The sequence below is a fragment of the Mesoplodon densirostris genome, chromosome 9 (assembly GCF_025265405.1).
Source record: "Mesoplodon densirostris isolate mMesDen1 chromosome 9, mMesDen1 primary haplotype, whole genome shotgun sequence".
NCBI lineage: Eukaryota > Metazoa > Chordata > Mammalia > Artiodactyla > Ziphiidae > Mesoplodon > Mesoplodon densirostris.
Window position 1 is genome coordinate 40,058,253 of NC_082669.1, and position 15,485 is coordinate 40,073,737.

The window sequence follows — 15,485 nt, forward strand, 5'->3', positions numbered from 1 at the left end:
TGTTCTGTAGGAGCTGTTCCACATGTAGCTGTATTTCTGATGTATTTGTGGAGAGGAAGTTGCTTTCCACGTCTTACTCTTCCGCCATCTTGAAGCTCCTCTCTATTTAGGTATCCTTTAATTTCTCTCAGCAATGTTCTACCTTTTGTACATAGAAGATTTACAGATCTTTCATTATTCTACTTTATATTTTTTGATGCTATTGTGAATGCCACTTTTAATTTTAATTTTATTTGTAGTTGTTGCTACTATTTAGAGATCTAGTTTATTTTGTTCATAGCTATAGGTCTTACTAACGTTATCTATCTACTTCTCTTTGAGTGAGTCTTGGTAGTTTGTGTCTTTCAAGGAATAGAACTTCATCTAAGTTAGCAAATTTATAGGCATATCTTTGTTCACAGTATTCCTGTATTAACCTTTTAATGTCTCTGGGATTAATAGTGATGTACCTTCTTTGATCCCCGATATTGGTAATTTCTCTTCTCTTTTTTTGTTTCTTCATCAGGCTTCCTACAGTTTTACTGATTTTATTGATCTTTTAAGGAAACAGCTTTTGGTTTCAATGACTGTTTCTAATGTTTTTCTGGTTTTGATTTCACTGATTTCTGCTCTAGTCTTTATTATTTCTCTTGTACTTGCTTTGGGTTTGATTTGCTCTTCTTACTCTAGTTTTTCAAGGTGGAAACTTAGTTTACAGATTTTAGATCTTTTTCTTTTCTAAAGTAAGCACATAATGCTGTAAGTTTCTATTAAAGCAGTGCTTTAACTGTACGTTGATGCTTGAACAATGTAGGTGTTAGGGGCACCAACTCCCGTGCAGTCAAAAACCAAGTATAACTTTACAGTCGGTCCTCTGTGTCCACATTCTTGAATTCAACCAGCTGTGGGTCGTGTAGTACTACAGTATGTATTTATTGAAAAAGGAATCCATGTATAAGTGAACACATACAGTTCAAACTCATGTTGTTCAAGGATCAACGGTATTCCACAAATACTGATATCTTGCATTTTCATTTTTATTTACTTCAAAATAGTTTTTTTTTTTTTGCGGTACGTGGGCCTCTCACTGTTGTGGCCTCTCCTGTTGCGGATCACAGGCTCCGGATGCGCAGGCTCAGCGGCTATGGCTCACGGGCCCAGCCGCTCCGCGGCATATGGGATCCTCCCGGACCGGGGCACGAACCCGTATCCCCTGCATCGGCAGGCGGACTCTCAACCACTGCGCCACCAGGGAGGCCCCAAAATAGTTTTAAATTTTACTTGAAACTTCCTCTTTGAGCCATAGGTTATGTAGAAGTAGGTTCTTTAATTTTCAAATATTTGTGGATTTTCCAGATATATTTCTGTTAACAATTTCTACATTTTAATTCTATTATGGCCCAAGAACGTACTTTACATGTTTCCTTTGAAATTATAAGTTTTTTCTTCCAATGGTAAAATCGATAGCTAGTGGGAAGCAGCCGCATAGCACAGGGAGATCAGCTCCGTGCTTTGTGTCCACCTAGACAGGTGGGAGAGAGATGCAAGAGGGAGGAGACATGGGGATATATGTATATGTACACTTGATTCACTTTGTTATAAAGCAGAAACTAACACACCATTGTAAAGCAATTATACTCCAATAAAGATGTTAAAAAAAAAAAGAATATTGCTTATCTCAGTGAACAGTCCATGTGCACTTGAGAGAAATGTTTTCTGCTGTTATTGGGTGGAGTGTTCTATAAATATCAGTTAGGTCTAATTGGTTGATAGTATTGTTCAGGTCATCTATATCCTTAGTGATTTTTTTGCCTGCTTGTTCTATCAAGTACTAAAGCCTTCAGCTAAAAATGTGGATTTGTCTCTTTCTCCTTTCAGATGTACCAGTTTTCTTTCATTTTGAAGTTTTTCTTAAGTGCGTAAACATTTAGTTTTTTTTTTTTTTTTTTGCCTGTGGATCATGGTTTCCTATTTCTTTGGACATCTAGGTATTGTAGAATATATATTGAATTCTGTGCATGAATGTTGAAGAGACTCTGAATTCTGTTTTCTTCTGAAGAAAATGTTGATTTTTATCCTCATAGGCAATTCAAATATTGACTGATCATCTTGAACTATGTAATCTTGGTTTTATGCTTTGTTAGGGTTAATCTATAGAAAGTCTCAAAACTTGGCAGGACCCAACATCCAAGTTCTATCTCCTTTAGGGATCTTGTCATGGCTTGGTTTTCAGATTTGTTAGAGCAGGTCTAGAGTCAGCCTTACTCTAAGGTGTGGTCTTTACCCCTAAGGTGTGACTATTTTTGGTGTCTCAGCTATATGCCTGAGTTATTAAAAATGGTGTTAATGTGACCTCTCCACTCTGGCTGGGTTGTGTTTTCAACATCTCCACTATACTGCTTGACTTCTACTATCTCTGCTCTACTCTCGGCTTTGTAGCAGCTGCTCTCTGGTAAGCCACGGGTCATCTTATCCTCAGAGAAGGATTCCCAAGGGATGCCTACATGGACTTCTGCCCCCTACCTCATGTCCACAGCTCTCTCATTTTGCCTCTCCAGTTGCTTAAGCTGCCCTGAAATTCTATCTCTGCCTTTTAGCTCAGTGGGACTGCCATGTTCTCTCTGGATTCCATTTTACAGAGATATGGTCAGAAATTTGTTCCCAGGAAGCATGCTGAAAATTCATGGACTTTCTTAATGAGTTTCCTTTCTCTCAGGAATCACAGTTTTGTGATACCTCTTATCCAGTGCTTGGCAACAATTGTCCTATGTCTCATATATTTTGGCCAGTTTTATGGCTGTTTATGGGAAAAGGCTAGCAAGTATCAGTTAATCCTAATATATTAATTCAAAAATTTGTGTATATCATAGAAGGAGTAATGGTATTTATTTCTGAGTATAGCTTTCCCTAAATTTTCACCTATACGAATTAACCACTTATGTAACTTTTATTTATTATTATGCTTATTCTATTTCCCTGGTTAACCATGGCTGTGGAATTTAGTTTCTATCATAATAACCCAGCATCTTTAATTTGTTCTTTGGATTATACGTTTAGAATTTACTATTAGATTTATAGCAAGGGACATCTTTGTGTAAATATTGGACTTTTAGTAAAAGCAAGTCATAACTTATAGGGAATGACTTAAGAGGCACCAGAAAACTTTCTAATTCCAGGTGGGAAACTGAAGATCGTTGGTGTTTTGAGGAAAGGAAGTCACTGCAAGTGTCAAAAGGTCAAAGAAAAGAAGTCTTTGTTTTCCCAAACCACACAGCAAAGAATGACCTCAAGCCTTTAATGTTTTCTGTCCTAATTATGACCCTAAATAATGGGGATACGTGGTAATGAATGGCAAACATAAGTTTTTATGAAATAAACAAAAGAGAACAAAATTATTATGACCTATGGAGTGTAGTTTGTAAAATATATCCATTGAAACAAACTTTTTTTGTTATGGTTGCCTTCTGGGATGTTGGCATTTTATTTGTGTTTTTAATTTCATTGAAACAAACTTTTTTTGTTATGGTTGCCTTCTGGGATGTTGGCATTTTATTTGTGTTTTTAATTTCAAATCTCATCCTTTCATATTTCACGAGGTGCTCCCCACAACAATTTCAGAGGATGCTGATGAACAAATACTTCGAGAAATAGAAATATTTTTAGAGCTCTCTATCAATTTTAAATAGCCATTAGGATCCTATATGTCCTAATACCCAAAATTATAGTTTACTGTATCTCTTTCCAACTATCATTTCACATGTCTTGTCCAATATTAGCTCCATGTACTTCTAAAGTCAATGGTATTTTTCCTTTGCCTTATCACAGAACCGATCTGAACACTGTGTGTGACATTCCCACACTTAGCCACAAGATGGCGTTGCAAACCAACATTTTTGCAGATACATGCTATCCCTCAGCTTGCACTGATGATTTTGTTTCATATTTCTTTGTTATATTTTAACATATCCGTTATTTTTTCCTTTTCCATTTGCAGTGAGAACAAGTAAGAACTAAACAGATTAAAAATTGGACCTTTCAAGGATGTATTTCTTCTTTTGGTTGTTACCATGCTCTCTCATTTTCAGATGTGTCACCTAGGACAATGCAAAAATTAATCACACTCCCCCTACTCTGTAGATGTTATTGTTATTTAACTTATTTTGGAATATTTCAGTGCTTTACACTTAAGCTAAGGATATAGGCTACATAGTGTACTTACCATGGGGAACTCCATTATAAAATCATAAGCATTTGCTTCCTTTGCTGCTTTCTCAGTGTCTTCATCAGTCACGCCATCTCGTCCATATCTAATATTGTTATTAATGGTGGTCCCAAACAAAACAGGCTCTTGGCTGACCACTCTAAAATGTTCTCGATAATGCTGCACATTTAAAGTTCTGATGTCGTTACCATCCACCGTGATCTGTGAATCCAAAGGAATGAATCACGTTGTGATGCCTTTCACTGCACTGGGTTAGAGTCCTTTTTACTACTGCAGAACATAAGCTGAGAAGCAGGTTATTTCAGGAAACAATGACTGACTATATTTTGATAAAATATTTATAGCATGTATAATGCCAATAGACTTTTTCTGGTAGTTGGGAATTAATAAAACCTTAAAAAAATGACTTAAAATTTGGCCAAACTACCTGAATCTTTACTCTACGATCCACAAATTAGGTATTATGAGGATATATACTCTAGGAGCCACAAATATTATCATGTAAACACAAGTAAAAAACTGCAGTTTTGTTATTTTAAGACTAATGTGACCTTTGCATTTTTTTTCTAGGAAACATCCTTCCTTCCCTTCAACAGCCCACTCCTCTGCAAAAGGTAAAAGTGCATTCTATTCAGTGCTATAAATAATATTAAATGAACATTGTCTTCTCCATAGATAGTACCATTACCTATTATCCCAACATATTCCAATGACAGAAGCCAAGGTTTGATAATTATAACTCTGGTATTTCACACCAACTGGTATTCTGTCTGGGCATGGATATTCTATGCAACTGCTTTATGTAAGGAATGCTAATCCAGTAATTTATTTATTCAATATTAGCATGGATACATGAGTCTAGTATACTCCAAATGAAGACTTGAGAAATCAAATTTAAGTTTTAGAAGAGTAGATTTTCTTTTAAAAATAACAGTTGAAAAACTGAATAGGAGCATTAAGAATTATGCTTCTGTGACTATCATAGTCTTGTTCTCTATGCTGTTTACAAGGGTGAGAAAGTTAAGTGCAACATATGGATGATAGAAAAAAATGAGACAGTATATTTTCTACAGATATGATTCTTTTGGGATGTTTTGAGAAACTGAAATTCTTGATAAGTTCTGCATAATACAAATTACTATTTTATTTTTCTCTATAGCATTTATTATCTTCTAACATATTATATAACTTACTTATTTTATTTATTGTCTGTCTCTACTATTAGAATGTAAACTTGATGAGGGAAGAGAGGTTTTTATGCTTTGTTCACCAATGTATTCCCAGCACCTAGAAGAATGTCTGGCACTTTGTAGGTTCTCAGTAAATATTTGTTGAATGAATGAATATGCAGGAAAGAAAACAATATGGTTTCTCTCCCAGTTTCACTGTTAAAAATTAAAAGTTGACACAGCTGTAAGCTTTCTGTAATAGGTGGAATTTCCAAATCTCATCGTGTGGACTGCGTGTGATCTTGCTAGTTGCACTTACAAAGCCATCATCAGGATCATATAACCTCTGCAGAAGTTGGACTGCTGTACTCTTCCCACTGCCATTGGGGCCAACCAAGGCTACTGTCTCTCCAGACTTAATTCTGAGATTCAGACCTTTCAGAATCTATTGGAAAGTATGGGGGGGAAATTCCATAAAACTAGGATAAGAATATGATTTACCTATCTTCAGAAATATAATGTATAATTATAAACAGGAAAAAATTCTTTGGCACTTAAAAACAAATTTAGATCTTATTACGTTTGTTTCATGTATGTGTATTATAACCTACAAAATTTTGGAGAAAAACGCTAAACATCTCTCTATATAAAGAGGATATCTAAATTGAGTACTTAAAGATTATTAACTAGCCATAGGAACCGTTTTTTCATATTTTCAACCGAAATAATTTATGTGAATTTCATGACTACCAAGTTAGTGAAAGTTATATCTTCTAACTTGCAACAATTGAATGAAATCTTGCCAGATATCCCTGTGGGCTATTTAAGGAAGTTCTTTCTTAGAATATATGTAACATTGTTGCAAAATAGACTCCAAACTAAAACAATTGGCAGACTTCTTAGCGACTCCCACGAATAGGATTTCACCACTAGAAAGCCTCTTTTTCTAGCGGTGGATCTCACAGGGACATTTCAACTTAGGGGGAGTACTTTTACAATTTTCTCAATAACTGGGGGTTGTTACCAGCATTTAGTGTCCCAGGGACCTGCAATATGACAGAAACCTCACAAAAAATTACCTTCCCAAAATGACAACAGTAATCCTGTTGAGAAACTCTCACCTATCTTTGCTTACATTTTCCCAAAACATGGGAATATCCCCTTGGATTCTTTCACTTTGATCTCCTCATTTGTAAAGAAAGAGACTCTGTAAACAAACCAAATGTAAAAGCTTCAAAGGGCCAAGCAAAGAAAAATCCTCTAAAGGAGGTGACAAATCAGGGACCCCCAGTGAGAGCACCTCCTCTCCCACCTGCACTTTTACTCTAGAATTCGCATCTGTTCTTTCTTTGGAAGAATCTGTGTTTTGTTTATTTAAAGTGGGTGGACTTTTGGGGCAGGTAATTATTTATTTTTCAAGTTAACAAAAAAGCCTATGTTTCAAATGTTCATTTAAAAAATACTTGTTTAAAACCCATACAATGAAACGACAAAATCGGTTCTTAAGTCTTCACGAAGCCAACCCAAATGTAGTTGCAAAATGGAATTAAAATGCTCTATTTATGTTAAGAAAAATGATAGAAGACAACACTATTCCAATAATGGTAATTAAGTAACAAAAATTTTAAAAATAAAGAGCTTTGAAAAAAAGAACAATCAAAGACTTAGAGAAAAATAAGGAAATAGGAGTAGGTACATATTTTTTTGATGCAAATTATGCAGGAGATATTTGGACACTTTAAAAGACATTGAAGGTTGATGGCATCAGTAATTTTACCAATTTCACTTAAAATCATGTCATCCTTTTTCTATAAAGCAGGTGTTTTATTAGGAAGTACTCTTTGCAATCTTTAACAGTAACTACCTTTTTAGATAAATACACTAATAAGATGAAAGGATGAAGACAATAGAAGAGACAGACACATTTTTACAAGAATTTGTCAAAGACTGAATGATAGAGGGAGAAGGATGCACTTTATGCTGAGTGTGTGTGTGCCTGTGTAAAAGTGAGAGAGAAAGAAACTGAGGCAAAAATGCTAGTGTAGTAAAAGTCCTAGGAAAGGGATAATGGAAAGACACAATATGTGCATAATTCCCCCAGGTTAGAAACTTTAGAAAGTTCAAATGAGTTATCTATGCTGAGTGGGAAAACATCCAGGGACCACCAGTATGTGGCAGCATCAATCCAAGACATTTTTGCTGTGCTCCCAAATCTAGAGTGAAGGAATTCCAGGAAGTCAAAAATGCTTTAGTCAGTTCAATATAGAGAAGAGGCTGCAAAATGTAACTAGCTCTTCTAGAGTTATTTGTCCATTACTAATCCTTCCTTCTTTCCTTCCTCTCTCTCTTCCTTCCTCCCTCTCTCTCTCTCTCTGTCTCTCTCTCCCCTCAAGTCTTTAAACAAAGTAGCCAAATCTTGGTCAAAGTGATCCTAAACAATCTCATATGAGGAGATCCTAGCCAGTGGAAGGTAATATTAGAAAACTGTACATTTTCATAATTAAATTTTACTTACTTTTTTTTTTTTTTTTCTTTTTGCGGTATGCGGGCCTCTCACTGTTGTGGCCTCTCCCGTTGCGGAGCACAGGCTCCGGATGCGCAGGCCCAGCGGCCATGGCTCACGGGGCCAGCCGCTCCGCGGCATATGGGATCCTCCCAGACCGGGGCACGAACCCGTATCCCCTGCATCGGCAGGCGGACTCTTAACCACTGCGCCACCAGGGAGGCCCAAATTTTACTTACTTTTATAGATGGTCTTGATGGATAACTGAAAGAAACATTTTTTGTTTTGTTTTGTTTTTTTGCTGTACGCGGGCCTCTCACTGTTGTGGCCTCTCCCGTTGCGGGGCACAGGCTCCGGACGCGCAGGCTCAGCGGCCATGGCTCACGGGCCCAGCCGCCCCTTGGCATGTGGGATCTTCCCGGACCGGGGCACGAACCCGTGTCCCCTGCATCGGCAGGCGCACTCTCAACCACTGCACCACCAGGGAAGCCCCTGAAAGAAACATTTTTAAATTCCACATTTCCTTCTATGCATTCCAATTTATAGCCTGTTGTTGAAAACTTATCTATAGCAGGTTTCTTGGAAAAACAAAGAGGACATTATAAATCTTAGAGAAACTAGGCTGACACTCTCTATGTCCTAAAAGTAGTTTAAAGATGGGTTTTTTTTTTTACAGTGTTCTCCTTTCTGCTTTCGAAGTACATTGAGTTAGATATGAAGGTTTCAATAAAATACAATCTCCTTGTTGAAGAGTTAAAATAATCTGTCTTGGGCTTCCCTGGTGGCACAGTGGTTGAGAGTCCGCCTGCCGATGCAGGGGACACGGGTTCGTGCCCCGGTCTGGGAGGATCCCACATGCCGCGGAGTGGCTGGGCCCGTGAGCCATGGCCGCTGAGCCTGCGCGTCCGGAGCCTGTGCTCCACAACGGGAGAGGCCACAACAGTGAGAGGCCCGCGTACTACCAAAAAAAAAAAAAAAAACTGTCTTTCCATAGCCAATTGGGCAACATGGATTTTGCCCATCTTTTTGTTTAAGTGAAATGAAAGTGCCTGTTTTTTGGTTTCCTTCTTGCAGTAATGATAGTTATCTTTCAAGGCTGTTAGGAGTCTTACCTTACCAATAATGTGGAAAATATTAAAGGTGGCTCCTCTAGCTATATATAGTGAAGGTTTCAAAGCTAGGGGCTGCTGCTCCAATGCAATAACTACTATGGATTACACTAATAAAAACCTACAGGAACAAAAAATAATATTTATCCTTTACAGTTATATAAGAGGGACAAGAGAATGAAGTGTATACTTGATTGAGACTCAGAGGTATATTAGAGAAATTAGGTAGGAAAGAATGGAAGATGCTGCCGAATATAAAGGAAATATTAGTTAATCCAAGTGCAGTTGGCCTTTTCCTAATGTTGAACGACTTCTAATTGTCCCCTAATCTTGTCGTTATTACCTGTTGGGAAGCTGAGCAGAAAAATCTGCTTACTGAGGAGTGCTGAACATACATGAACCTGGGTGGGTAAGGAGGTGAGCTGTACTTCCCTGCATGCTGGTTAACTCCTTAACTTTAAAGAAAAGGATATTATAGATTTCATTGTCTTAGAGATGCTGTACTATTTTTTCCCAAACTTTTCTGAATTCTTATATTAGTGGACACCTGTTCATTTTCAGACAGACACATCTCTGCCAAAAGTCAAATAAGCGAAGAACCCCACAAGCTAAGTGTTATTTTCCCTGTCTTATAGATGAGGAAGCTAAAGCTTAGCAAGTCATACACCTATAGTCACACATAAATTGAGGAGAAAAGATGTGCTAAAAATTCCTCATGCTCAAGTTTCATTTATCAGAAATAAATGAATAGCTTAAAGACTTAAAAATGAAAGTCTCAAGTTCAAAAGATGACTTTAGTTGACAGAAAAGAAATCTACATACAATGGGAAGGCCAAATGAGGACTAAAGTATACAGACAATATCAATTTAGTTCAGCAAGACAAATGGTTCTTAATCCTGAGCTGATCTGTTTATTATTGAAACTTGGGAGCATAACTGAAAAAATTACAATTTAATGTATAACCATTAAGAGTTTAAAAAACTCTAAATTGTGATATTGGACAGAGCTGTGTATAGTCTGTTTTTAACATTATTGTATGCTGAAAGGACAGAGGAAGAGCAGGAGATTCCAGTCTACAGAATATTTCCAGAAGAAAACATTTAGCAAGGTGAATGTAGAGCGCTCTCTTATCTCAGCAAGATGGAAAGGAAGCAGTCTCACTAGAGGCTGGTCTTTTTGACTTCTGGATTAAGACAACTCTATCTCCCAGTGGAGAATTCAATTATGATTCTTTAAAAAACATCATGCTTTTAGAAGACACTAACCATGCAGGATGAGTAAATCCTGCCAATATATAACTATAATTTAAAGGTGTATACAAATCATTTGAAGGAAACAAATATTTGTTTATTAAAAACACTCATCTTCAAACATTCAGTCATTCAAAGAGAAATATTTAATAAATTCTAGGTAAGAAAAGATTATCTAGGCCAGTTACCTTTGTTCTCGAATAAGACTTACAGCAAGAAGAGTTCCGATGGTATAATCAGGTTCTCCACTAAGAATCAAGGAGGTTCCATACCAAAAAGCAAGTCCATAGGTTCCATTCATAAAGAAGTACACAGCACCAAGAGAGAGTTTCGAAGCTATAGCTTTTTTCATGCCAACTTTCTTTGCATCTTTTAGATTCTGTGTGTACCTTAAAAAGACAAAACACAATATAATAGCCTTGGGGGAAAATAAAACCAAGCAGATATTATCATAATTAAAGGCACAGACCTTTGAATTTCTTTTTCCTGGGACCCAAAGGCTATGACTGTTCGGATTGATGACAAGACTTCTTCTGCTACAGCCCCAGCTTTGGAATAAGCATTTAATTCCTTACTGGACAATGAGATAACTATCTGTAATAAACAAAGACCACAATTAACCAAAGAATAACCTGGGATGGACAAATATCATATGATATCACGTATATGTGGAATCTAAAAAAAGGCAACAAATGAACTTATCTACAAAACAGAAATAGAGTTACAGATAAAAAATAAACTTATGGTTACCAAGGGGGAAGGGGAGGGGAGGGATAAATTGGAAGATTGGGAATGACACATACACACTACTATATATAAAATAGATAACTAATGAGGACCTGCTGTATAGCACAGGGAACACTACTCGATACTCTGTACTGGCCTATATGGGAAAAGAAGCTAAAAAAGAGTGGATATATGTATATGTATAACAGATTCACGTTGCTTTACACATGAAACTAACACAACATTGTAAATTATACCCCAGTAAAAATTAAAGTGTGATTGATTATCAGAAAAAAAAAAAGAATAACCTGGGGTAGTAACAAGGTGCAGAGAATTCAATTCAGGTAGAATCTAGAATAACAAAATTTTACTATTGAAAAGGTACTTATCACTTATTCTAACCCCATCAGTTTGCAAATGAGGAAACCAATGGTCACAGATATTGACTTTTTAAAGTCTCACCGCAGTGAACAAGCTTAGCTTAATGTAACCTAGAGTCTAAATCTCTATTTTTCCTTCTAATAGAGCTTCACTGTTTTTTCTCTGTGCTTTTAAGAGCTTAGAAAATGAGTATCTATATTAATACAATTTGGAAAAATTTGATTTGGAGAAGGATATTAGGGACACAGTTCTTCTTATGTGCACCCTGGAAATCAGTGTGCCTGATGTGACTTGATTTGATTTGTTATTATGTAAAAAACAAGACTTCCAGAGAGTATGAGTCACAGAGTTGTGGCAGGAAGAGGAATATGACTCCTGAAACTAATACTACATAATGCAGCCTGCCTAGTAAACGCTGTATCACCACATAGTAAAATGTGAGATTTGAGCGGGGGGGGAGATAGAGTGAGAGAGGAGACTATCATTCTTGGTGATATTAGTCAGGTTTACCAGATTTATCATAAATTTTGATCATAATGTGCTTTTCTTTATTATACACCCCACTTACTATTCCTTTAATTGGTAAAGGATTTAATTTAGTAATTAGCATAAGAGTTCAATGAAAGGAAGAAAGGAAATTGTCTTCAGAGTTGTGAGTCTATAACTACAGCTTGCTCATATAACAAATCTATCCATTTTCAAAATACATTCCACATAAGTGGAACTAATTTTATGTAAGACATGCATAGATGTTTGTTAAAGCAGAAGGTAATATAAACTGAGTAATACTCATTATTTACTGAATTCACTTAATAAAGACAGCTATCACTGGAGGGGAAGCTGCACATAGCAAAAAACCTTGTACATAGCCAGTATTCAATATGTATTTGCCCAATTAAATTGAATTGAAGGATGCTAGAAACCATCCAGCCTGGCTTCTTTAGTCATTTAGATAATTTTGACTTTACTTGCATCCTACTTGCAATTAGTTAACAACAGTAGCAGACCTTAGTTTCCCCACTGCTGTTCTTTTAAAACTCATTGTCGGGCCTCCCTGGTGGCGCAAGTGGTTGAGAGTCCGCCTGCCGATGCAGGGGATACGGGTTCGTGCCCCGGTCTGGGAGGATCCCATATGCCGCGGAGCGGCTGGGCCCGTGAGCCATGGCCGCTGAGCCTGCGCGTCCAGAGCCTGTGCTCCGCAACGGGGGAGGCCACAACAGTGAGAGGCCCGCATACCGAAAAAAAAAAAAAAAAAAAAAAAAAACTCATTGTCTACTTCACTTCTTGGGCAGTTAAGGCTCTGATTTTAGTAACATACTGTGGGTAATCTTCCTACTGAGGGGGTCCTCATTTCAAATAAGCTGGGGATGAAGATTTTGACAAGGGTTACAAGGTCAACACTAGAAGCCACACTAAATAAAGATCTGCTGTCTATACACCCAAGTCTATTTTGAAGGAATTATTCAAACAGAATATTTTTATTGCTGAAAATTCTTGTTTGGTTGAATTTGTATGTTGCTAGCAAATAAACTCAGTGAATTTTATGGCTTTGACTTCCATAAAGAACAACTGGCTTTGAAAAATTTTAAACTCCAAAAAAACCCTGAAACAAAACAAAACTCCATCTCTTAAGAATGCACTGTGCCTCCAATCTAGAAAATGGGTATACACATTGGTAGAACTATATTGGCAGAGATATATATATTTTGCCTTGCACAAAGAGCATTGGTTTCAAAACCAGGCTGTAAATAGATTAATATCTTGTAAAGAGATTAAGATTAATACAGTATAACAGGGCTAAAAATATAATTTAAATGTAAATACAAAGTTTGTTTTAAAAAATTGAAACAGATTTACATACTACATAAAAATATACATTAGCACACATTTTAAATGTTAATTCAGAGCCTTATAAAAATATAAACTTGAAATGGCTGACATAAAATAGTCACCTAATAGCTCAGGTGTTTACTGTTTTAGGATTTTCTCATTCTGTTCTAGTGAAATGAATTGAAACACATTTTTCTGGGAATTTAGACAACACAAGGCTTTCCCAGCATTCAATGTATAACAGCAAAAAGCATAAACCGCATAAAGTATAACAGCATAAAGCTTTATCCATGCTATTATTTGAAACTGCATTAGGTTCTAAATGAAGTGGAATGTTTTAGAATGTTAGTAAGGTATTAAAACCAAACCTCATTGTAGCCAAATAACTTGAAGATAGAAAGGTAGTTAATATTCCTTCCTATTTTGGGACACAGAAAAAAAAATAGAAATGCCTTCTTTTTTATACAAACTCAATAAAATATCTAGTTCACATTCCTGCTTCCAGTTAACACTACATTAGTCATCTTGCCTACCCTAGAAAACATGGCTGTTGAAGCAATTATAAGAGGTGATGTGGACAGAGTCACCAGGGTGAGTTTCCAGCCCTTCACCAAACCAATCGCCAGGCCAACAGAGAATGTAGACATGTTTTGAAACAACAGAGCAATCTTGTCTCCAATATCATCATTGATTTTGTTGATGTCACTGAAACAAGAAAATAAATGCAGTTAAGTCATTTATACATCATATATGAGAACAAAGTTGATAAAATGCACATCCATCCTCTTACTCAGTCATGCGAGTATTAAGTTCACCGATGTCACAACTGTCAAACCAGCTGATGTCCTGAGACAAAATTGAATGAAAAAACTGTTTTCGTTCTCTTGGTCTGTCGAGCTGCAGTTATAACCCCAAAGGAAATCTGTATGTAGCCAAAAACCAAGGCAGTAACTCCTATTCCAACATAATACAGGATCAACCTGGAAAAAAAATTATTGTAAATTTTAGTGAGACTGAAGCACAACATTTTTCCCTTGTTACCAAAAGAATGAAATCTGTCATAATATTTGATTAAGAGAATTTGGGCTAAAGCCTATAAGATAACTAAAAATAAACCACCATGAGAAAGACTGAAGTATGCTGATGTAGGAATCTAGGTTACCCTTGTAGGACGTTTAGAGTATGTCTCTCTTATATTATTAGCAAAGATTAGCATTTCAAAACATATTCGCTACTTATAGTTTCTGTCCATATTTTTAATACTTTCATTTGAAAATGTTACATTGATGTAATTATGATAGCTGTATGTGGAAAAGGAGGGTAAAGAAATGATAGTAGTCAAAAGCATTTTATCAAACTCTTTAAATACATATACTTAAAATCCAAAATTCAACTTAAGGAATTTACCCTAAGGAAATATGTACAAAGATTAATCTAAATGATTGTTCATTATAGCATTAATTATAATACATAAAATTGAAAACATTCTAAATAGCTACCAGTAGGAGACCAGATAAGAAATGTAGTCATTTCATACCAAAATCTATGGGATGCAGCAAATGCGATACTAAGGGGTACTAAGGGGAAGTAGGCCTACAAACAAGAAAAATCTCAAATAAACAATCTAGCTTAACACCTAAAGGAAAAAGAAAACAAATGAAGCCCAAAGTCAGTAGAAGGAAGGAAATAATAAAAATCAGAGCAGAAATAAATGAAATAGAGACTAAAAAGACAAAAGATCAATGAAACTAAGAGCTGGTTCTTTGAAAAGATAAACAAAATTGACAGACCTTTATCTAGACTCACTAAGAAAAAAGAGAAGGCTCAGATAAACAAAATCAGAAACAAAAGAGGAGAAATCACAAGATACCACAGAAATACAAAGGATTATAAGAGAATATAACGAACAGCTATTTGCCAACAAATTGGACAACCTAGAAGAAATGGATAAATTCTTAGAATCAGACAACCTTTCAAATAAACAAATGGGACTACACCAAACTAAAAAGTTTTGCACAACAAAGGAAATTATCAACAAAATGAAAAGATGTCCTACTGAATGGAGGAAGAATCTGCAAGTCATATATCCAATAAAGGGTTAACATCCAAAATATATAAAGAATTCATAAAAATCAACAGCAAAAAAAACAAACAACCCAACTAAAAAATAGGCAGAGGATCTGAGTAGACATTTTTCCAGAGAATGCCAGAGATGGCCAAGAGACACATGAAAAGATGTTCAACATCACTAATCATCAGGGAAATGTAAATCAAAACCACAATGAGATATCACCTCACTTCCATCAGAATGGCTA

General features: G+C 36.1%; 1 protein-coding gene across 1 annotated transcript in view; it reads right to left on the bottom strand.

Moving 5' to 3' along the window:
- The window catches only part of ABCB5 (ATP binding cassette subfamily B member 5), a 129,569-nt gene that overhangs the window by 75,725 nt on the left and 38,359 nt on the right, over positions 1-15,485 (bottom strand). The window contains 11 exon segments of the mRNA XM_060107705.1: positions 4,199-4,402; positions 5,690-5,815; positions 8,113-8,154; positions 8,383-8,451; positions 8,986-9,030; positions 9,032-9,103; positions 10,445-10,622; positions 10,703-10,827; positions 13,704-13,875; positions 13,961-14,050; positions 14,052-14,150. Coding sequence (XP_059963688.1) covers positions 4,199-4,402; positions 5,690-5,815; positions 8,113-8,154; positions 8,383-8,451; positions 8,986-9,030; positions 9,032-9,103; positions 10,445-10,622; positions 10,703-10,827; positions 13,704-13,875; positions 13,961-14,050; positions 14,052-14,150 — 1,222 coding nt within the window.